The sequence below is a fragment of the Trichoplusia ni genome, unplaced genomic scaffold (assembly GCF_003590095.1).
Source record: "Trichoplusia ni isolate ovarian cell line Hi5 unplaced genomic scaffold, tn1 tig00003034, whole genome shotgun sequence".
NCBI lineage: Eukaryota > Metazoa > Arthropoda > Insecta > Lepidoptera > Noctuidae > Trichoplusia > Trichoplusia ni.
The window spans coordinates 303242-328361 of record NW_020800318.1 but is presented as its reverse complement, the minus strand read 5'-3'; the positions used below and the strand labels follow the sequence as shown (position 1 = coordinate 328361).

The 25120-nt window shown below is 34.0% G+C and overlaps 1 protein-coding gene across 5 annotated transcripts in view; it reads left to right on the top strand.

Moving 5' to 3' along the window:
• Positions 1–727: 727 nt before the first annotated feature.
• Positions 728–25120, top strand: part of LOC113507659 (IQ motif and SEC7 domain-containing protein 1) — an 87435-nt gene continuing 63042 nt past the window's right edge. Inside the window, exon 1 of one of the 5 annotated variants that reach the window (XM_026890560.1) lies at positions 728–1103. In XM_026890560.1, the coding sequence (XP_026746361.1) occupies positions 952–1103 (152 nt within the window). In that variant the 5' untranslated portion in view covers positions 728–951. Of the gene's footprint in view, positions 1104–11030; positions 12726–18841; positions 20409–25120 lie in introns of those variants that run through there. The other 4 variants (XM_026890561.1, XM_026890559.1, XM_026890558.1 and 1 more) reach the window with 4 other exon arrangements.

The window sequence follows — 25120 nt, the reverse complement described above, 5'->3', positions numbered from 1 at the left end:
TCACGAACTATAATGAGTGTTTTGTTTAGAAAAATATTCTCAAAATAGCCAGTAAATAATATTGTTAGTAATTCAAAATATAAATAAAGCCTGACTCATACTTAAGAGTTTGATAACAATATGAAACATATCTCATATCAAAATTTAGTATCAATAATATTGTTGCGTCGTCATTTTATCATCATTGTTTTATCTCAATAGTTATTCAAAATTCTTTAATAGACGTGACACAATACCTTGTCATTTTATTTTGGAATTTGGACTGTTTTCATGCATTTTATGAGTCATGTTTCTTCCAAAGGTCATTTGTCAAGTCTATACTTTAAACACGTGAAAGTTTATCTTGAAAATAAATTTTCTATAACAACATAATTGCGCAAAGTAAGTACGGACAGTTGTAAAACCGCAAAGCATAAAAGCGTCGGAGACAAAAATACTCATTTTAAGGTCAGAGTAAAACAGGAATATTACAAACATGCCTCCACATTCCACTTGAACGTAATATAAGAAAGTTATGTAAGAAAACATCTCTATTTGCTCAAAACAACCAATAAAGAGAACAGTTTCTGTTATTCATAACACTGTATTATCATAGTTTCAGATGTTGTAACTTCATACGTCTGCCATTGTACTCGCACTTTATGAACTGAATATTTCGGGTTCTCATACCAACGGAGCAATTTTCTTTTTCATACCCAGCCCTAACGGAATGATTTATTGTTTCAGATGCCAACGATGTAGACTGAGCGAGCTGGAAACATCGCTACTGAAAAACTTCGACATATTTGTGCTCGAGAAGTGAACAGTTATAAAATTCCCATCCCTTCAGTGTGTGCGTAAACCTCTGTGATGTTCGAAAATTAAAATGCGAGACCGTGATTGGTCTGAGTGTCAAGTGTCATTGTGATCAGTGATGTGTTGTGTCGATAGCGGGTATCGATAGTCGTCAACATGGCGACGATGGATCTCACCAACGAGGTGGTCCGCTTAAGGGCGGAACTCGAGAAGGTGTCTTCAGAGCGAGACATGCTTCTCTGTGAAGTCTCCAACTTGCGGCGGGAACTCGAACTCAGCGAGTTGAAACACTTACAAGATGACGTCAGGTTAGTAAAATATTTCCGAAACGTAACTGTACATAGACGCTCCACATACAATCTTTGTACATGAGAACCGTTTCCGAGCAAACAAAGGGTGCCTACGTCTTGCAGGTCCTTTCAAAAGCTCGACAGTTCGTCGGGGACCTCTCATACCACAGACAATGATTATGGTCCAAGTTGCACACTTATATTTAAGCTGAAACACTGCTTTAATTAGCTTCGTTTGTTTTCGTTACGTAGGGATGCTATTTAAATCGATTAGGTTAGTGCGCGGTTTGAATATAATGTTGTTTACTATCATTCAGAGGCGTGTTACAAAAGAGCCTTTTTAGAATTAATTTTGCTTAGCATCGGTAAAACGGAACGCAAGTATAGGCGGTTGAAAGAGATGCTATTTCTATAGCTAAGTTAATTAATTTATCGATATTAATTAATTACTTGTTAGAGTTCTACAAACAAAGTGGGACTATTTTCAACGATAAAAAAACATAATAACAGACAAAAATTCTCACGGTTTTTTTCCTCGACCACCCTCTACCTGCCTCCGCCCCGCTATCTCTCATCCCCTGTACCACGAGCTCACGCGTGCCTATTACTCCCATTGTTCGCGGGGAGGTTTCCGACGACAGTGACGCCAGAAGGTCCTCCGCATTCTTTTCAAAAGACCCTTTTGCACAAGTCGACGTCTACCTTATAAAGGAGACGTTGACGTGACCGACTATACACGTCGCGTAACTCGAATATCTATTTACGAATATAAAATTTGATTTATAACTTTCGTTGGTCATTTTGATGGATTGAAAGGGTTTTTGAGTTTATTTTTGGAGGAAAGTGGGTGGTAAAATATACGTTTTAGTTTTTCAATAAGTTGAATTCATTTGATAGGATATTTTTTTTATTTTGGTAAATGGATATTTCATTTTCAAAATTGTATACTAAAGGTTACGTTACTATAACGCTTTTAGATTGATACTAAAAACTATAATATTTTATACAAAACTCTTAGTTTAAAATAAAGCAGAAAACAACATGCAAACTCGTACCAGTTGACTTCATTCTGATCGAAGTAATTAATTAAGAAACACTTTAGCATTGTTATGACGAAGTATAAAGGTCATAGATAAAATAATTACCCGTCGGTACAGTCAGTGCAAAAGTTGATATACAATAACGAATTTAAAAACAAAAGACCAAAAGACATACCATCAAATGCATTAGTAGTTATATTGTCAATAAATATTCACAAGAACAATCATCGCTATGTTTTTCATATGTGCCAGAATATTTATCCATTTTGATTTTGAAAATATTGGTGCGGACAACTTGCACCTCTATAACCGGCATCCAAGCATATGAAACTATGGGTAAGCCAGTCTACATAGTAAAAAGGATTTTAGTTCATGACTGTACATAGGTACAGATGAGTTGTTTTCCTCAGCTGACTCATTATTGCATGGGAAGATAATGCATTGAAGCACGCATTGTTTATTAGTATCATCGTTTGCATTAAGTTATAAATAAATTGTTTTATGTTATCTGTAATACGTTCAAATTATAATTTTAAATGTGACTATAACTGGGTTTTTCTTATTAGAGCTGAATTTCATGAATTTTCCTATGTGGTTAGTTTGGATCTCAAGTAGCAAGGTCGTAAGCCATTTTTACCCCGTCGTAGATATCTACGTGAGCAGCCCCGGGCTAAAGCTTGTATGTATAAGTAAGGATCCATGTGTAGGTGTTTAGTAAGGTAGAAGGTATGTTTTCGTTTCGTTTTACCCTAGGGGAAAGATAAATGTGTAGGTTTGTACATAAGAAATAAAACAATATATCAATTTCATTGTCTTTTACGAAAATTGTTGAACAAGATAGTTGTTAGTATGTTAGAAATATCATTATTGTAATAGGGAAACATCCGTTTTTCTCCTTATGGCTCCTAACTTGTCAACCTTTTTATCATCGATCTAAGATGAAGGACAAATGCACAAATGTTAATTGGATATGTATAATACGAATGTATTTAGAAATATATCAGTTTATTGAACAGTTGTCTAGTACTCATGCAATAACGTACAAGCTTTTCTTAGTTTAAGACTAGATGGCGTTGTGTTATATTATATTAAGATACATGGATGTTATAACTAACCTTCTCAAGTCATGTCATCTTAAATTAATTCAATCTTACCATCATAAGAACAATCTCGTTCAACGAATCCATCTTTGCAACCCAGAAAGAGTAAGTAATATATTACGCGAATGAGCACCTACAATCCATCAACTCATAGTAAAAAACTGATTGCATGTTAATACGCAACCCATGCCACACTATGATTGATACAGCTGCAAAATAACCCAAACAATTTAGGCCTGCACTTTCTAAAATTCAACAATTAATAATTGGTTACGGATAATTTTAAAATTTCGAAGACGACTAACCTACAAATAAGCGAGCTTACTGAACGGTACTTGTTCTTGCAGGGAAGGAACTAGATACTAATCTAGCAACAAGACATTCATATTGGGTAATGCAAGCCTCTCCATAAGATTTTGCAGCCGTTCAATTAAGATTAAACTTTGAAATTGCTGGAATAAAGCATACTTGAAATAGAAACTTCTTGATTTTTGAATTTGGGCCATTGCTGCTGTTGCTTGACTGCATCCCTAACAGTGGTGAAAAATGTTATAGAACTATTTTTTCTAGAAATCTTACTTGATGACGTTCTTATGAACTGAGGATGCTTAGTGCTTCGTTCCCTATCTAGCTAAAGTCCTTATTCCACCAGGGGACACAGTTTAGCATTATTATTATTGACTCCACTTTCACTGATGTACACACAGTGGCTTGATTTGCATGTGAAAGTGAAACTATGGTATTATACTACACTTACATCACGTAATATGTCACTGTAGATAGCCATTATTTCTATTTGAATATACGGGTCGTCACAGTGTCTGATCACAAAGAGTATTAAGTCGTGCTCAGATTGTTTGATGTCAGTGAAATGTTATAATAAACTTAATTCTTGGAATATCATCGAAATTGCATGCTTCCGTAATCTGCGAAATATTTTTGTAATCTCCAATAATGTGTGTTTTGTTCTCTTCACCATTCAGAATTTCCATTTATATTTACTCCTTAAATTTCATTATTTGCTCTTCCTTTTATCATCTTACAATTCATCCATTTTTTTTGTGGCATTTGCCATATTTCTTAGGTCCTCGGTTCACTATACTTTTACTTACGATATCTGTGCATAATTTAGAACGCTTTACGTAATAAATTTGCATCACTATGTTATGTGGTCTCCCTTAATGAATGTGTCATTAAGTTAACGAATTATTAATATTCTTTGCTTTACTAATGATATAATCAGTCAAGTTATTCTAGTGAGAGTCTACCTGTAGTCTAGTAACTTCTAGGTTTATTACATTATGCATTAACCTAGATTTATCAAATCCTATTAGTATTTGATATTAATACTGCAGTCTTTCCCAACCTTCATTAGGCTATTTACCTAATCAAGTCTTTAAACTTTAAATATTATTCGATCCGTAGCCCTTTCCGTGGGTGTGTATATGCAATCAAATTAATTCGACTACCCACCTGTGAGCTAATAGATTGGTAACTTCATGTTATCACCAGAATATCGAAACATGCAGAAGGTTTATCAAAAACTGTAATAGGTCTACTCAGGCTGGCAAATAGGTATCCTTAAAGTTGTCTGATGAAGAATCAAAATCATACCGGGGAATGCCGTTGTATATCAAAGTTCTAATTACCAGTTGGTTCTTTTGTTAAAACAGGGCTAAAACCCTTCTTGCCATCTAAGAAAATACTATAGCAGACCAAAAAAAACTTCAAAACATACATTAATTATCGCCTGATAAACTCTGAAAGATTTACCATAAAACAAAAACGTAAAAATCCATTACTATCTAGCTGTTCAGTCAAACGCAACAATAAAAGTAATTTCCCTATTCACCCGTTACCTTCGTACACATTGAAGGCACCATCTGTAACATATTTATGAGATGGAAAGTATGCCGAGGGACATATTACCGCTAGTTTATCATCAATCTACTGTCTTTCATCTCTCTTTATTTATATTCACAATCGAATGTAATAATAATCAGGTATGCGAGGAATATTCAACACGAAAGAGGTCCTGAAAAGGTAGACGTTTTATGACATTTTCATTTCTTCTGACCCACGTTGTAAACCTTGTGTACAAAATGTTTGTTTGTTTTATTCCTCAATAAAATGAGTAAAACTACCGTACCTTTTTGTTATACGAGTACACATTGTGGCGACTAGTCCGCCCGCCCCCGGCTCTGACGTCACAATACTCGTTTCGACCGTGGGCAGGTTCGTTACGTCATCATTGAAGTACCCACGACCTTGCTGGTCAGTTGAATTGCTTTCCGATAGAAACCTAATTTGAATTGGACTGCTCCAATTTGAGTGAATTATGCTTCCTGGCTTACGTAATGTGGAGCATTCGATTGGTCCTCATGGAGTTAGTAGTTTTGGAAAAGAGGAATTGAATTTTGAATTGATAGAATAAAGGTTTATCGTAGTAAAACGCTAGGTTATGTTTTCCATTAATACTGCCAACACGTAATCGTTCCCGCAGTTTCGATATTTACAATTCCCTTCAAACCAATTTCTTATAATATTCTTGGAATAATTATAATCTTCTCTCGACATGTAATAGAGGCTTTAGATGAACAATTAATGATACATTCATTATCATTATGTTGCGACAGCCTGTGGTAACTGGCAAGTTGGTCACTGACCATCTTAATGCCTACGACCTTACCATCTTACCAAAGAATGACCTTAGGCTCGTCCTCTTTTGTGCCTACGCTAAATGACCTCTCTAATTTCACAATTATTGATCTTTGAACGTTAATATTGCATTAATTGATTTAAGCGATTGCAGGGTATACAAGCCGAGAAATATTGACAAGAATGTTAATAATAGGCCTTGTGAATAAATATTCCATAATTTAAATAGATTTATATGTTGATTGTTAAATACTAGTAGTAAACCAGGACGTCCTAAATACCGCTGCAGTGACGTGACGTGAAGTTAATATTAACAGAAAAAATCGTCCAGCAATTGTGACTCTTTTTATCCCTCTTTCCTTCAAAATTCATTATCCTCATCAATTAAATGGTTTTTGATTTCGTGAGACACTACAAGGGCTAGACAATAGTAATGCGAATCAGTAATCTTGCATCCATGTCTCAGGATACAAGCAGTCTAACATTTCGGTCCCTGAAGAGGCGATCGGATCTTAGACAATCGGACTTCGGACACCTGTACTTAGACAAGCGGACAGATGAAACTCTGGGAATTCGCTTTTGGAATTCCTAATGTCGGCTTCAGAGTCAATTGTAATTGTATTTGTGAACCTAGCATAGGTATCTACAAGTCCAGAAAATAATGTATTGGTAGGTGTAACGTTAGGGATTGTTACGGGATAGCGAGTGCGATTACGTGTATGAATCCTTACTTTATGGGAAAATGCTTGTGCTATCAATAGGACTTTTATAAGATGTTATATTAGTACATTATTTGTATGTTTATTCAAAAATAATGGGTGGAAATCAATATTTATATTGATATTGTTACGAAAGTGTCTTGCTTTATCGTAATCTAGCCTTAACTAAAACAGAGGTTTCAAAATATGACTTTCAAAAATCAAAATTTGTTATTATGACCTTTAAAGAAAAATATCAAGGCATTTGTATTAATGAGAATTAAACTAACATCTTCAAAAATATAAAAGATATTCAACAAGTCCGTCTCTCGACGAATTCGTTATTTTTTTTAGATCTTTGTTAGTCTCTCTTGTTATTCTTGTTGCTCTGACCAAGTCTCTGGGGCTCTAAGTTTTAACAACAACCCGTTATATTATTAACATGGATTTCATTTGTATATTAGAATGTATCCTCAACTTGAGGATTCAGAGTTTCTTCCTGAATATCTTGTGCTATAATCAGCTCAGCAAATGTTGATATAAAACGAGCGAGTCTGAGTGTAAATTCTGCTTGCGTAATGCAGCATTTGATGACGTCACCAGCGAATGCCTTCGTCGCGAAACCATCACTTCAGACCGCAATTGATGCTTCTAAAGTGGTAAATCATTCTCGGTGTGTTTATTCTCCAAATTTAACATCTTCAGCTATTTCAAATGATATTAAACAATCAAATAAAAATCAAACCGGCATCGCTCACAGAATTATCTCAAACACGGCCTTCATAAATTGCCCGAAGCTTAATAAAAACATTATGTAGCTCCCGTCCGTGGTTCGTCGAAAACATTCCCTTGGGGTTGTTCCTTTGACCTCAAACAAGCGAAATAAGCTGAATGCCCACGCAATCATAATAGGGCATGTAATATGCCGCTTTATACGATATTCTTGTTAAATTAACTTAAATGTTTTCTCTTTGTTATATGTACTTGAAATGCGAGAAACGCGAATTTATGCTTAAGTTAAATGTTAAATATTAGTTGTGAAATACTAAGTTTGAATTGAATGTAAAGGAATTGAAGAGGTTTAGGGCTGTTTAACAAGTTAGTACAGAAAGATTAAGTCAATAGTTCAATGAATATAAATACAACGTTAACTAGGTAAATACTACTTTCAATTGTTTAGTAAACTCTTACTTTGGAGAATCTACCGACTGGACCCCTTCCATCCCGCTTTTAAGTTCTTGAATCATCATTATTATTTGTTGTTTTGTCACTGTTTTAGATTCATTTCTAAATACGACAACTGAATTTTTAGATACGGCAGAAGACAAACTACTTGCATAATACTTCGATTTATTATTATTCGGACAGAGTCAGGAGCAAAAGCTAGTAACTTTTTGTTCATATTTCGATCGTTGAATTCACTTTGTTTGGAGGCTCGAAGGAAGTAAATGTCTGTCATTTTGTCGCCGGGGCCACGTCATGTACCATATTTCCGGTAACCGATTGATACTGAGATATTATTATATAATATGTATGTCGGACTGTCTGCGGGTCTGTCTCAATTTCCTAACGAATGTGTGGAGAGAATAATGAATAATGATACAACCTTTGAGGGTTAGTTTTTTCTCTCATCGTTTCGAACGATTGGTGTATTTTTGGTAATTCAGATATTATAATAGGTTTCTGTGTTAATATTTTACACAATTCTGTAAACCTGAAGTTTTTTTTTTATTGATAACTGTTTTGTCATGTTACCTCATTTAATTTATTATATATGTTTTTTGAAATGGATATTGATTAAACTATTTTTTTTAATTACGACAACACTGTCCAAGCAATAGTTAAAATAAGTAAGTGTAACTAGTGTAGATACTTACATAGTGCAATGAGAATTCAAAAAAGGGCTAAATGAAAATAACTTTAAAATATCAGATAAAAATAACAATCAAAGCAAGCGCTTAATTGCATTAACCATGTCAAGTTTCGTGTGACCAAACCACCAACCTTAAATTAACTGCGAAATCTTGGAACACTTGTACCAAAAACCACGAATATATTAGCACTGTCTCATAAAAGTGACATTTTAGTCGACCTCACGCAAGTATAATAATATTACTGTTTGCCGTTTGGTGGGCGAATGTTCAATGTCTAGCACAACACACTAATAAGACCAAAAAGTTTGTGTGGATAATGTTTTATAAGTGATGACAGCTCATTAGGTGTACCTAATATTTGTTGTTGAGTGTTAAGTCGTAGACCTTTATGGATGGGAAATCATGAAATTACTTCTGCTTTGGGTTGATCGGAACTTTGTGTCAGACTCCTACTGACTAAAACCCACCCATGTTCCTTCCTTCGCCCTTCGTGTACCGGGGCCACGGTAACCCTTTCGGACAGTACCGCTGCAAGTTCTAGGCCTATCCCTAAAGTAGTGTTATTGCAGTTCTAGATGAGGAATCTGTTTCCGTGTAGCTTGATATACGCTGTCACGTTTCTGTCCTCTAAATGTAGGTATAATTATTTTAAGTGACCATGTTGTTGTATTCAACGAATATATTATTATTTTCATCCACATAAGTGCTTACACAATTAGTGTTTAAAATTTGAATTATTTTTTCTGCCTCCCGTAGAGTCAGATTTGTTCCAAGAAGACTACCTATTTCAGAATATCGGTGTTAAAAACGATATGAACGTTTTTAATAAAGAATATAGGAGTACGTATCTCAAATAAAACAGTAACATTCCTTTTCCAGCTACAAAGTAAAACATCGCAACAAAAGATGTGTATTATGTTTCCTGATAAATATTTACTCTATCCAGTAGCTTCTTATATAAGAAACTTGTTGCTTTGTCGTTGTTTGTGTCACACTGTCTCAGTAGACACGTATCTAAGTATATACTAAGAAAGTATGGATGTATAGATGTTTGTTACTCTTTCACGTAACTACTGAATGGATTTGAATGAAACTTTACCAAAATATAGTTTATACATCAGAATAACACATAGGCTACAATTTTTGAGGTTTCTAATGTGAGGTCGTAAAAAAACACATTTTTTGCGCTTACATTGCAAACGCTGACTGAATCCTACAAGATAGATAAAAGGCAGATAGATAGATAGAAGGCAGGTATAAATTATAACTTATATCTTCTAACCACGCGGACGAAGTCGCGGGCAACAGCTAGTGCTGTAATAAAGAACGGTCTTAATAGGGGTTTATAGTTTTGCAACTTTACACTAAGTTTAGGTGTTGTAGTCATTGTACTTTTTAATTTAATAAGGCATGGATATCGGTAGAATGACGAAGTTACTGGTACTTTGAATAAATAGAGTGATACTTGACATAACAGCCTTTTTTGTTTTTATGAAAGAACTAAAGAGTACTCTTTATAGATTCGTCCCCGTGGGTGGAAGATTATGATTAGTAGAGGTTATGATTTATACCTGCCCTGTATTTGTCACATTTTCCATTGTATCTTCGCTCCTATTAGTCGCAGCATAATGGTTTATAGCCTAAAGCTTCCCTCGATGAATGGTCTATTCGACACAAAAAAATTCAATTTGGACCAGTAAGTAGTTCCTGAGATTAGCGCGTTAAAACAAACTAACAAACAAACTCTTCAGCTTTATATATTAGTATATATATGGATTAGTAAAACATGCAACACCCATACAACAAGCATTTCTATTCAACCCACATTTGATGGTACCGGTCCTACTAACATTTTCTTAAAAACAATATTTCAGCAGAAAATTTCACGCGCATTACTATGCATCGTATTTCCTTAATCTAATTCTTTCAATCTCGCTTCAAAAGCTCCAACAATATTTTATCTTTCGAAATCTTCTTTTAAAAATCCATTTAAACTTTAATATCGTTGTTTTTATTCAGAAACCTTTTCTGTTCACAACTTTCTTCTTTAGTTATTGATAACCATTCATTTTAGTCTCCTCTTGGTAATTTTTCATTCTCTTTTCTTATTATTTTTGCAAGTGTCTTTGATAAATTGATAGCTTAGCTCACAGCAAAATATAGATCTATATTATTAGTTTTTTCTAAAGGATTAAAATACTTTTACTACAATTTTTTTAGTGTTTATTGCGTAATATTCAATGAAACAAAACGATAGCTATTCTGTGCGAATTCTATGTGTATATGAGGTTCGATCCCAACATGGCAAACAGCAACGTTTTATTTTAATTAACATTGAATGTCTTCATTCTTCTAAAATGAAAAAGGGAGTGTTTTTCGACCTGCAGTAATCACTAACGGCTGATATTAACAATAATAAGGTTTCAAGATTAACATATACGAAGTTGTCGGCAAAAGCTAATATATTATGACTGATTGTTATCACAATATCTTTATTCATACATACTCCATTAATTAATGTCTGTTGTCTTATACGCCAATCTTTTATTAATATCAAAGCAGTGTTTACTGAACTAATATCATTAGTATTCTCTTTGCGATGAGGTTTAATTGATGGATTTTATATGATTTATTAATATCTTGATTGCTTTCCTTATTTATGAGTTGCATTGGTTTTTGTATTCAATTTTGAACCTTGTGTAATGTATAGTTTATGATGCTTGTCTAAAGTCATAATTGCGCCAAAAGGAGGTTCCTCAATTCGAATGTATTATATATTTTCTTTTTTATTATTTAGATTAGCTTTTATTATTAAAAGTTCTGCTTATGTTGCCCAGATTTCCTGTTGCTGAGGAATTAATACAATTTGACGATTAATTTATAATTATACTTCTCTGTAAAAAAACCAGAAGTAGAAATATTAATTCAGGGTACGGTAGCTCGTTCCTCCAGATTCCATTCTCTTAAACGTTTTCTGCAATGCAATCAAAAGAAAAGTTTCCAAGGAAATAGGACTTAGTTCACTAACTAACATTAAGGAATTTTATTTATTAACGCTAACTACTTGAGGCAGATTTCACGGTAGCAAACGAACTCGATCAGTCGAATTTATCGGTTTTCTTGATAATTTATTGCCTGTTAGTGAATCGTCAATCAGTTCGAAGTCGCAGCAATTAAGCCTCATTACATCTGTCGCTTATTTAAATATATTTTTTAAGTTTAATAACTTCATGTCAATTATTCGTTACAAATAAATTGCTTCAGTATTAATCTAATAATACTATTTTAAACATGAGACTTAAAATGGAACTTTTAATTTTGATGTTTTAATCTAGATCACGGGAACTAAGTTCTTAATAGTTTTAAAGTAAGTGAAATTGGCCTGTACTATAATAAAATAGAGGTTTTAGAACTTCCTTTTAGACGTAATGTACCGTGAAAATTTCAGGCGGTAATCGGTGTAGGAATATTGTGTTGGTTGAAAAGGTCAATACAAATGCAGGGTAATTTACACCTAGATTTTTATACCCCACCCCGGGGTTTTCTATCACGTGGGTGTTTTATATAAATTGTATGTAATTCCCACATATACCCTTATCAAATATTGATAGGTCTTGTTTGTTTTGGACATAAAAGGTCTATTCTAGAAAGGTTAAGACTTTTTTTGTTATAATTCTGTTTCGGATACTTAAATCCTTTTATTTTAGTAATATCGAATTGAGGCTTACCATCGCTTTTCTTTTCATCTGCTTTCTAAATCTTTATCTATATTATAAACTTATCGAATACGTCTAGTTCTTTCAACATTTTTTATATTAAAAAATATTGCATCCATATAAAGACATGCAACTTCTCCAATTAATTATTCCACCCTTATCACTTTTCGCTAGTACTATCAAAAATATCTAGCAAAATAAAAATAATCACACCTACACTTTGACTGCAAAGAAATCTGTGTTCATTGATAACATGCAACGTTATCACGATATGGATACGCCCACTGTATTGACGTCTGGTCACATCCACCCACATAAAAACAGTACTATCGATTTTGTTACAACTATAACACTCATTTCGCAAGATCACCAGATCCTGTTTAATCCAACCGAAAGTCAGAAGAAAATATTCGAAAGATATAAAGACTTTTATAGTATCGTGTGACGTCATAGATAATGTGTTAAGTGATAAGAATGAGTGTTAGTGTGAAAAAAACAAATAAACATTTTCCGTTCGTTTGCACGAGCAATGAGTGTGAATGTGGATATAAAAGGTGAGTTATTGATTTCGAATTAAGTAATACGAAGAAAGAGTATTGTGATATATAAAATTTAAAAACGTTTTCAAAGCAAAGTATCGAAAAGCAGCGTTTTGTTTGGTAGTTACAATGATATGCCAAAGAAACAACGTATTTTCTGAACATCATTTTAAATTCACACCGATTTTTTATATATTACGCAAATAAATAAATATACTTGTCTTAAGTAAATAAATCCACAGTTTAATGTTATTCTACGAACGTATTATCCAGATTAAATTCTTCGACGTAATGAAAACCCATAAATTCATGCGTATTTATGCACATTCTCATATTGATCGTTTCATCTGCGCATTGACATTCAACGTGTTAATTCAGTCTTGCATATCTCTGTCCATTCCGTAAATATACAACTTTCTACTCGCCTACATGAATATAAAGATATAACTTAATATAGCTAATGAATGCACTTGGCTTTGCTCACATTTTAATGTTATATTTGTGTGTTGTACGTCATTAAAATGTATTGGGCAATAATTGATTTCATCTTGTGTTTTATTGGAGAATTAATACTTAATTAATTTAATTAAGTAGGTTATTGGAACATGTTCATAATGTTATTATTTATTACGAATTAAACATGCGAATCGGTTACTGTAAACACGAACAGAAATTGAAATCCAAATACCTCGAACCTGGGACTTTAGGTTCAGCTTACGAACAAATATTTTTTTACTAACTTACTTTTTTAAAATTCACAAATATCATGCCCTGAGTGATCTATCTGCTCTCTGCTGCCATTAAACAAACTGAATAACAGTAATTAACCCATATTTACGACAAACCTACACAACAAAATTATCTGTTATTAATAAGATTGACTTACGTAAGAAATCGAAACCTGTATGATTGCAACTGGAACGGTAATGTACCCTCAGGTGCAATAACGTAACACAAGTCAAGCTTCCACTTTTATATCGCACCAGATCATTTTCCGCCATTTTTATCAATATAGACGTAATACCGGTAAGAAATACGCATTTAACTCTTGTTCTAGATATTTCCGTGTTGTTATTGGTTAATGCTCAGTGCACTAACTACGATCTCCCACTAACTCTTAAATCAGAAATATTCTCATCTCAAGAGCGAGATAGCACTCTACTCCGCCGTAGCGGCCTCTCGCTTCCTCAATCGCAACGATCCTGCTTTAAATGTATTGGTATAGGCACTGGACTGTTGTATAACTGATTTAATTTCGCTTCAGCTTGATTCGATACTTTACGTCAGACTAGCAAGCTTGATACAATTATCCAGTACAGTATGGACCAGAGGAGTACTTATTCTCTTTCAAATATTAAGCAAAAACGTTGACTCTAACTGGATGCAGAGCTTGTTAGTAGGAAGTTTTAAAGCATTATTTGGAAAAGCCAGCAGTTGGTCGTAAATTGTAGAAGGATGATTATTTCTGTGATGAGGGTAGGAGGATCGAATTTTCGAAAGTTTGCAATAAGTCCTTAATTGTAAAAGTGCAGTAAACATTGCGCTATTTTAAGGCAAATAAGAGACAACGGTATTAAAACTCAAATAGCCATTGACACAATTGACTTTGGCGACTTTAATGTTGCAAGCAGTTCCTTTGTTCTATGGTTTTACTTTGTAGTTTTTAATTTTTATTTCGTAAAAAAGCCTGTATTTACTCAACTGCGTATCGCACTTCGACAGACATTAACCAACTATTAATTCGATGTTGGCACCTCTCTCTTTATATCTAAACCTTGTTTTATTTAAGTCTACTCACCTTGGAAACTCGATCGAGTTTCGATCTCCATTCCCCGATTGTATGCAACTCAAATGTCATCTAATTATACCTCCTTGAAACAAGAGATAAATGAGAAACAGAAAATAAATCGGTATGAACGTAAACGGAATACTTGCAGCACTACCGTTTCCAAATAATTAATGCGCCGTAGTATGTGATCTGAATTTTGATTGTAACGATCACGAAAACTCCATCCATTCGCTGTTTTCTGTTATTCGAGACACTTTATTCGTTTCCGCTAGAAAATCAAGATTTTTTACACGAAACGTTTAATCGTCTTTGTTGTCGTAATAAAATGCTGACATACATACAACACGTAACAAAACTATCTATAACGGAGCGGATACTGTTACTATGGAACTCGAGACCACATTTAGAGTAATTCTTGAAAACCACATTTGGAATAAAGTTAGAGTTAGTTAAATTATGGTCATGAGTATGGCCGTGAACATTCGTTCGCTTAGTGCTCTCCTTAACTCTTAAAGTTTTGAACGGCGTCTGATGTATTTCATGATTAATGGTTGGTAATTTTCGATAGGTAACAGCAGTTTTGAATCTGCTTAAATTTTCGTTTAGCTGGTTATTTTCCAAAGCTTTGTTCTTTTGGTAGCTTCGTCGAAATTTTTGAAACAGAATTATTGACATTTTAACCGTATCATATAAAAACCTATTTGTAACTCTCTTTACTTATTTATAAGGGCAAAAATCAGAACGACGACAATTACACTCATTCGACAGGGGAAGAAATCGAAAATCTGGCAGGTCCGTACCAGACAACGTAAAGGAATAAGAGATGAGATGCAGTTGGCATCGAACTAGGAATATGAACCAAGCATCACCATAGTCTCATTTAAAATTTTAGAAAAGTTTGGGAGTACCTAATGAGGTGAAGTCAAAAAACCATGAAATCAAAATTATTACCCGTCGTAGATTTTCCACAAAGTTTTCATAAAGGTCAATTTTAATCCTTTATTGATAGTTCGTAAATATTAATCCCTTGTCCGAAAAGGATAGCCCTTTATGTTAATTACCAATCAGAAAACGTATTAGCTTCTCATATTTAATTCATAGTTACTCTTTAGATTTAATCTGATCGATCAAAGGATTTTGTTAGTAATTTTTGGGTTTCGTTGACCTATTTTAATTACGGAAGATTAAGTTTGGTTAAGGAATGTTTAAGTACAATAGGAAATGCTGGAGTATCATTTTTTAAAATCGATTTTTGCTTATGCGGTATTTACATGTAGGTAGATATATCTATTTCTCTTTGAACTTCGTCTTATGATTATAATCAACATGATATAAAGTATTACAATATCCGGTACAGAATATTACGACTTTTTTAGTGACAATGTCGGGGTCGCAACTTATTAGGACTGTGACAAGAACTGGTTCACGCTAAATACCCAATATAGTACCTAATATTAACGCTTTGGAGAACCCACGAAAAAAAAAGTAAATTTTAATGACACCCAGTTAAATGCTTTTAGGTGACGTCATGTCTTTATCAACGCCAAAAGAAATGTAAAAATTCATATATATTTTAAAACTTCACTTATATAAATGTTGAATCTTGCACACGGTCGTACTGACAGCTCTATTATGAAAAGTTGCCTTATGAGCACTATATTTGTCCCCAAAAAAGTAATTAAACCCTTCAAACATCAAACTTTGTTTTACGACAGGCCAGTTAGCAACTGTACTTCTATTACTGTTTAGCCGCGGTCAGTTACCAACAACTGGTTGCAAGTTTGCAACTAAACTCGTTCGGTATACAGCGACGGATCCCACACACATCGGAATTCCCAAGGTAGGTTGCCAGTTTGGAAAAATGGATGGACGTGGGTGCCAAGGTTTTATTCAAATTATGCTGGTTCTGTTTTATCACATACTACTTAATATTTAGCCAAATGATAGCGAAAAATATTCTAAATTTACGATTTTTTCCTATTTTCCTGCAAGAGATAGGATTCGTTATGTTAAGCTGGTCTTTGATAGTCGAAGCGATCTATAAAAAATAAGTTTTCGTTTTAAACACACAATCTCAAATTTATGCATTCCATGAACCTAAAGAGGTTCAATTTTATTTAAGACCACATAATATTGGTCCTTCCGTACGCATTTATCCTTTTTGCAGGAAATTAAACTAGTCACTGCACAGTACTCACAGTGGCAAACGCTTGGCGCATTGCCATAACACCCGATTTAACTAAAGACATATAGTTTTGAAAATATTCACCACCTTCTAAAGAAATCATAGATCTTTGAAATAGCCTTAAGATGACAGAGAATTTAAATGAGAACCTTATGAATAATTTGGTCCTATGAATATTCAGGACAATATATTAGCATTATAAGGTGACATTATACAATATAAAATGTTATGTAATATGAGGCCTTTTGCTTTAGGATGTTCTAGTTGTGAATACTTGTTTGTGTATTTTATTTGGCTTCGTAAGAAACGTGTTTTACCTAAAACATCTGTTTCTCTCCGGACATGTTTCTATGAATCTAATTTAAATAATAATAAAGTTACATAAATTGTTTAGTATGTATAATCTTTTAACTTCCTCTGAACTTTGCTTAGTATTAGTTTTCGTCTGTCATTGCTAACAAGTAGTCCTAATAATCCATAAGATTCACTCTTTGCTGTCTAGAACTATTATTATCGCGATATGATGTATGACTTAGCTCTAGTACATCATGGTTTCTTTTACCTGTCTACATGAACTTATAATTATACATCCATTACATAAACAAAGATACAAAGATCAGTACAAAAACTAGACTCAAATGTGACGTCAGTAGCTTACAGATGTTTTATAAAAGACCAGACCCTACAACCTCCTCCCAAAGTTAGGCTATTGCTGTTGTGGAAGCAAGACACCACTCTAAGCCGTATATTACGTTGTCTCTCTCCCACAATATGAATAATCTAACTTGAAGAAGTGTCTGTACTGTCCCAGGACACATCAAAAGGACCAAAACATCCGTGTAATATTGTAATGGTATGTTTATGTGAGGGATCGTCTGAGAGGTAAACCTCGCGAAAATACAGATGATTCTCATTCCACGTGAAATATTTGCATTTGAGGATGTATTTCCCTGTGGATTGGAATGTTTGTTGTGCAAGTAGATCTAGGTATAATTGTAGAGGAGATATATATCAGTGACTGCGTAGCAGCATCCTTAATGCTGGAAACTGAAATAGCTGAGTCCCTGTATGGCTGACCTATGACAAAATTTGTTCTGTATTGGAAGAGGCTTTAGCTCGGAGTTTAAGAGGCACATTACTTGTCTTTGGGCTTGTATTTTTTTTAAAGAACTCAAAAATCATTGATCTTATAACGTAAATTTCATTTTTTGTCGAAATTAAGGCAATATCTGTGATGCACTTCCAAAGCACTATTTTTTTTTCTTGTTTTTAGTTCGTGATAAATTTGTGAAATTCCAAAAACTTTTGACAAGATTATGTTATGTGTAATGATTATACTTTTTTCCGCATTTAATATAAAAAGTTAATAATAAATAATCTAATATATAAAATTCCCGTGTCACGATGTTAGTTACCGTACTCCTCCGAAACGACTGAACCGATTTATACCAAATTTTATATGCGTATACAGTAGGTCTGAGAATAGAACAAAATCTATTTTTCATACCCCTAAGTGTTAAGGGTTGCCCACACTAAAAAAATATATTTTATTTTTTGGACTAAATTGTTTGTTTTTATTTTTTTTATAATGTGGCATTATAAATACATACAACTAGAAAAAAAATATTAGGCAAAACAACGTTTGCTGGGTCAGCTAGTATAATATAAATTTTAATAAATTCCTCAATTGTAAACATTTTGCCTAAACAACTTTTAAAATGGACTCCACTCTTCCGAAACCCCATTAACAAACAATTAAACAGTTTTATCCACTTGTGGTTATAATCAATACTACAGCATTCCATCAACAGTTAGTCAAGTAAACCTCGCGAGTCTTGCGAGTCGGATCAAAGCGCGCCGTTAACACAGCGGTTACCGTCCACTACGGTTTACTAGAACGCGACCGGTATACGCAAGGGAGTTAACTGCTGAATTAAAATGTGCACGTTTATATTACCTGTGTTTATTTTGAATAGAGATGTTCAGTAGTTTATATTATGTATTGATTTTTTTCATTTTTTTAGTGATAAATGGATGATTGCTTAAAATATTTTGAGTCGTAACATACATATTATTATTTTTATTTTAGTTGGAATCTGGAAAGCGATTCATTTTTATTTGTGTTATCAATTAATATTACTTGTTTAATTTTATATTTACTCTTTCGATTGCACAACAAATACCTAACAATCATGAGTATTGTACTTTCAAACTATTTGCAGGTGAATCTACACCTGTCAACAATCAAACCAGTAATATATTTATTTATATCCACGTATGTAGAGTCGTCTAGTCCATCTACAAGCTTCTCGCGTCCATCACGATCAGAACATTCTGCACGGTGGCTAACCAAACGGGTAACTGTAGCAGTGGCCCAGTGGGTCAACTTGTGCGCCGGCGCCGCATAAACGCACTTAATTATATATAACTCGTATCACCTGTTAGCAGGCTTGAATAACGACATCCTTTACATTTTAATGAGCTTAATAAGATAAATCGTATGTGGGTAAAGACCAATTTCTGGTCCTTACTTCCATGATCCATTTTTGATGGAGAACAGTAATGTCATTATTTATACAACGCTTGCTGATATTGAAATCACGTTTTTAAATAATAATTAAAAAAAACAATTAATATGTCCCCGAGCATGGTTTATGTTGGTCAATAAAATGTACAATGTTATTAAAATGCGATACAGTACAGTCGCGTTCGGACCGTAGGACCGGTTCGCAAACGACCTTGCGTCCGCACACGTTCACTTACTGATCTATAGATTGAGGCTTCGTAATATTTGTTTATTGGTCGTTCTGTGCCAATACAGTGACTGGTACTATAATTCCACATAAATAACACAGATTTATAAATACCCTCGAGACTTTTTGTGTGACAATGTTGTTTCAAATGTCTTGAAAATAACCTCTGTAATTACAGTAATTGTGAACGTGCTGAGTGTCATCAGGTATACATTGTATCGTCGCCGTGCCATTGACCTTCGTGCAAACACATCACCTTGAGGCTCTATTGTACCCTGAATCACAGCTGTTCCAGGCTGTTTGTTATAACATGACGCACAAACACTCGCGTCGTGCGACAGGTGGCCAAGCTGTCCGCGTTCTAAGGCTTCACACGTAATGGACAGGACACCAGATGGCAAACGCTCAGCTTCATGTACTCAACACGTTATTCTTTGTCATAATAAACCAGAATGTACTCGCATACCGGTACATACCACGTTACTTACAACATCACAATAACCCACCGGATTACTCGTTGCGCATTTATGCTTTTCCCCTATCAATATGTACGTGTTTACTGTTCATCGAGCAAAGAAACTGACCGTCTCTTAGAAAGCATTTCTTCAGTCTTTCAGCAAAAACAGCGCTTTTAATATTTACCTGTATCCGTTTTGTGCGCAAGAGTATTGAGTATTGCTTTCTCTCAAGCGGCGCGCGTCGCGCTGAGTACGCATGCGCCACGCCAGTCGCTCACGGCCGTTCAGTGAGGCCGCACGCGTCGGTGTTTCAGATATTCGCGAATCGATCAGTCGGCGGGCCGTGCCGCCGTCTACGTCAGTAGCTAGTGTTTAAGTGTCCACAGTGCAAAAACATTATTTGTGATCAAACACTTGGGACTTACCAAGGTTAGCAGTGTTGTGTTGCAAAAAAGGAGATTCTCAAGTGTATTTTTTCCTCAGCCATCGTCACGCGCTTTGACTCCTTTTTATGTAGGTTTCTTATTTTATGTTTCTTTAATTGTAAATGTAATTATTCTCGATTGATGTAAGGACGTTCCAGTTAGATGATTTTTCAATTCTTGTTTGTTGATTTCCAGGCTATTGTCTTGGCTCTAGATTCATAACAGAAGTTTTTTTTTCAATTGTTATTACCATCATTAAGGAAATCAAGCTGAGATTAATGTTAAGACCGAATGCGTCACTCACTTGCATAAAACAAGATTTGAGTAGGAAGCTGTATCTCAGCAGTAAATTACCTTGAGATCCGGTATCAAAAATCAAACAGTGGAAAGTGAAACCACCTGCATAAATTGTTAATTGACCGTATTACAAAAATCAATTGGAAATGCACATAATTATCTCATAATATGGAAATGAGAGTGAATATCAATTAAATATTTAAATAAACAGTCACAAAAATTGTGCCCCCAAAAGCTGTCGGAAATGGCATGGAATAATAGAACCTCAACGCTCACCGAAATTTCATAAATTTCCTTTTTAAAAATACCAAGTAACAATAACTTCAATATTTATTTTCTCACGACTTATCGAAATCTTTATCTACACAGTCTATAGTATGAGAGATAAAACTGAAATGATAAATAGGGCATTTATGAGATGAAATGATAAATTTAGTTTACGCTGAAATGCTTCCCGTTCCACCCATTCTTATTAGGTCACAGAAAGCAAACAAGTCATGATAAACATACAGTATCTCAATATCAATAATTCCTTTTGATGGAACGATCCCTTTTGAGGTTTCGACACGAACAATTTCTAAAACAGATTGTACACACAAAAAGCGGCTTCCAAGCATTTACCGCTCAGTTACCTTAAAGATTTTCGTCCATAAAGAATCCTTAAACATACTTCTTTAGAAGTTTTTAACGAAATTATAACGATTCTGCTCCAAAACTCGTAAAAAGTACGCTTGTAAACGTCTTGCTGGAATTACAATGTTATGTCCGACAATCATTATGGACGCCTAGCCTCCACTCCGATCTTAATAAACACTGTCAGAATTGCTAACATTATGTTAATATACAGTAAATAATTTTCTGTAGCTAACCTTTGATCTCGGGAACCTTGATAATTTCTGACGTCAAGTAATTTAAAATATTTAGCGTCTCTTAGTTGTCTCTTGGTTGTAATTGTTAGCTTCTTTCGGGCAGTGCTCTTCCTAAGTTGAAAGACATGTTTGCGTCGTGTTGTCTTTACAACCAGTTCAATCAACTCTTGGACATGACGTTTTTCTCGTGCATGCTTTCTCGTTGTTTCTCCCGTAATTAGTAGTTTCCCATCATCAAATTGATGTTTTTGTTCGAAAGATTGTAGTTTGCGCGTGTTTTATGGACTTGACTGAGATCGTTCGCTTATATGGTGTAATACTACATCCATGTTAAGTTTCATATTGCTAATTGATTTGTCGTCACGCTCTTTTCCTTTATGGGGTAGCCGCGCCAAGAAAACTCCGTTACTACCGCAAGTTATGGGTTTAATTAAAGGTTTCCTTCTAGAGTCAATTTTAATCGATGCTTTGATGCATTGACATCAAAGACAAATGGTCACTTTCGGCTTTACCAAAACATTTATGGTCTCTTTATTTCTGATTAAAATATTTTAAACTTAAGAATATTCTCAAGTTTTTCCTCAAGAGTCATGTGAGTTTCGTTTGCAATCGTTCATCTGCGACAATCTTGAAGTCAGCATCAGAATGAACCGACTACCATTTAACGCGGAAACTGTTTTTGTTCATTTATTCGCAAGTTTTTAATAATACAATTTCGTCTCGCTCTGTGGGAGTTTCAAATGGATGGCTTTTGAAAAAAAAACCTGTTTGTTTGGACAACAGACGTGATGATTTTTCATTTAATTTTGTAATTCGCTTACGAAATTGTCAATGTTTCAAATGCTCGTGATTGAGAGCTCTGCTTTGTAACTCGCAGTGGGAAGTTTAGTTAAATGTTGGAAATTGTTTGTGTTCTCTTGCTATATTATATTGTTATACTTATCTATTCAATTCTATTCAGTTGCGTTTGATTAGCTAAGACCTTATTGTCAAGTTAGTCAACTTTATGCGTACTGATTGTTGCTTTACCGTCATTTGAAATTAACACGTCGTTACAGATTTCACCAAAAGCACACAATGTGTTATAAATTATGTTAAAACTTCGCATATTAGCGTCTTCTTTATTTTTATCTTGTGTGACGTAAGGCGTATTATAAAAGTCCACTCAAGCTTATAATGATGTCGTCTACGCCACAAATAAACTAGTCACCTACAGGCGACTGTGAAAAATATAGTTTATACTCTCTTGTCTTAGAAAATTCCGTTTTTACGATCGCAACTAAAGGTTCATTAGGTGTAATTAGCAAGGTTATGAAATCATAAACAAAGTGAATAGTTGCGTTTAATGTGACAAAATGTAATAAGGAAAACAAACAATGATGTTACAATTTTATTCATATGAATGGAAACCCTGCACGCTTTCAACAATAAATATAAATATAATAAAGTTTAAACAAACAATTACTTATTCATAGGTTATTCCTTTGGGATCTTATGTAAATCCCAAGCTTAAGGTGTTTTAACTTTAAATTACATTGGAGTCCATCTAAATTCTCTTAAATCGTTTGTTGTACTGGCTAATACAATGAAAAAAATACCTTCATATTTTTCTTTTTCCATTAAAATTTCGTACAATGGAACACCGGCTGTTTCGTAGGCGGACAATAATTAATGCACCATATCGCTTCCAGGTTCGCCTTTTTTGATCTTACTCCTATTATTCTTTTATCAAGACCATTGTTCTCTTAAAATAGTAAAGCATTACGTCGGACCGTGTCTCAAGGCTCTGTTATCAAGACAACCTCAAAGAAAGTCCTTAAGTTAATTAAAAATCCTGTTATGTCGGCTTTCACTGAATGTAATTCATATTTCCCTTGATCAAATTACTTTTTGCTGGTTCTGGTAAACGAGTTTCTAATTCGTGGTTTTATGGGTGTTTTTGATGGTTATTCTTGACACACTTTGGTAGTTACATTGGTATTGAATTAGCAATGTGGTTTGTTTTCGCAAAATCTTGTTATGCAATGATTCTTCTTTGATTATTGAAGGAACTGTGTTTGGTAGTACAAATAGAAGTTATTTTAATACGATAAAATAGAGCCAGAAAATTTTGGCTGATTTGAAAACAATAAAATGTTTTTATAGTTGTATTCTTCTAAAGCTTTTCCTTGAGTTTATCTATGTACTTCCTTTTTGTCCTTCTATTATATTTGTAACCGAAGGGAAATCGACTGAGACTGACTGATTATAAGGAAGTTATGGCACAGAATAGAGAAAGATTGACATCGCTGCATCGATAAGTGCTCAGCGCTTTAAATTGTGACGATAATGATTCTTGTAAGCAATACTTACTGAAAACTAAAAGTTAATTGATAAAGCGAATTGCAATGATACAGGTAACGTTTTGAGGCAATAAAAAATTTACCCCACTGAACACAACTTTTTTTCGTTTAAGATTAACCGCGAAACTTAACCCATTATTCAAGTTTATTTACAAATGAAGAAATAAACGTTGAATTTAGCTTATCACGGTCCATTGTATACCATCGTCGAGTTTTACGAACTATTGTTATAATGAGACAGTTTTCGTGCATCTCGATGATTAATGCGGGTTTCATTACTACGGAAGCGTTGTTATGAAAATTGTTTTTTTATTAATGTAAATGAGGATTTCAAAGTAACCTTTTTTTAGGTGTTTTGTTATTTTTATGGTCTGATCTAATGGTCAGGCAAGAGGCGGGAATTGTTAGAGAGGAAATACCCATGAACGATTTTTCACTCGTTTTTTTACCCACTTTGTCTTGTCTCTTTAATATTAAATCTCACTCTATAAATAAACTAAGTATGGTACAGAAAAACACTTTCGCAATTGACCTTGAAAATGTTATTAAAGGTCCTATCTAGCTTTGATAATAGGTTAAAATAGGTTTCGTTAATTACTTCTTTTGAATATGTTTAGCACAAAGAGCCACTTCATTTATTGGAATTATATCACAGTCACAGGTACGTTAACCTCTATATTTGACCTCTTATCAGTAAAGAGGTCGAAAACCTATTATTGATACGCGTTATTATTGTAACTAGCATTGTATTAATTTCATTATTAACTCACGACCAAAACAACGTTATAAACGACTGTTTTTTTCATAACACACTATTTATCTTAGATGTTTGAAAGTACTACATTTTCGCGTTTGAAACTAATAATTAAAGTGTCGAAAAATACAACAAAATTTAAGTTGTAATATATTTTTTATTAATTAAGTCGTCAATTCTTTGCGTGATAAAACTCACTTAACTGACACGTATTTTTTGTGAGATATCAGTGAGTTACATTGGTAGCACATGTTGCTTGTATACAAATGATTTATGGTGCCCATAGATCGTCATTACCGTCGCGTGCCGACGCTGACAACCTATGTATTTGTTATCATTATATTATATGCTCCTCAATTTTATCGGGTTTTGTGAAAACCTTGTGAGGGTAGTTCGTTTGTGGTATCATTGTATAATTTATCTTTGAGAATAGATTTGGTATATTTTTACTTAAAACGAGGTTTTTAAATGTGGTTTAATAATAAAGAATATTACTGTTGGTCAATTAGACAATCTTCGCGTTATGAGACTGTGGATT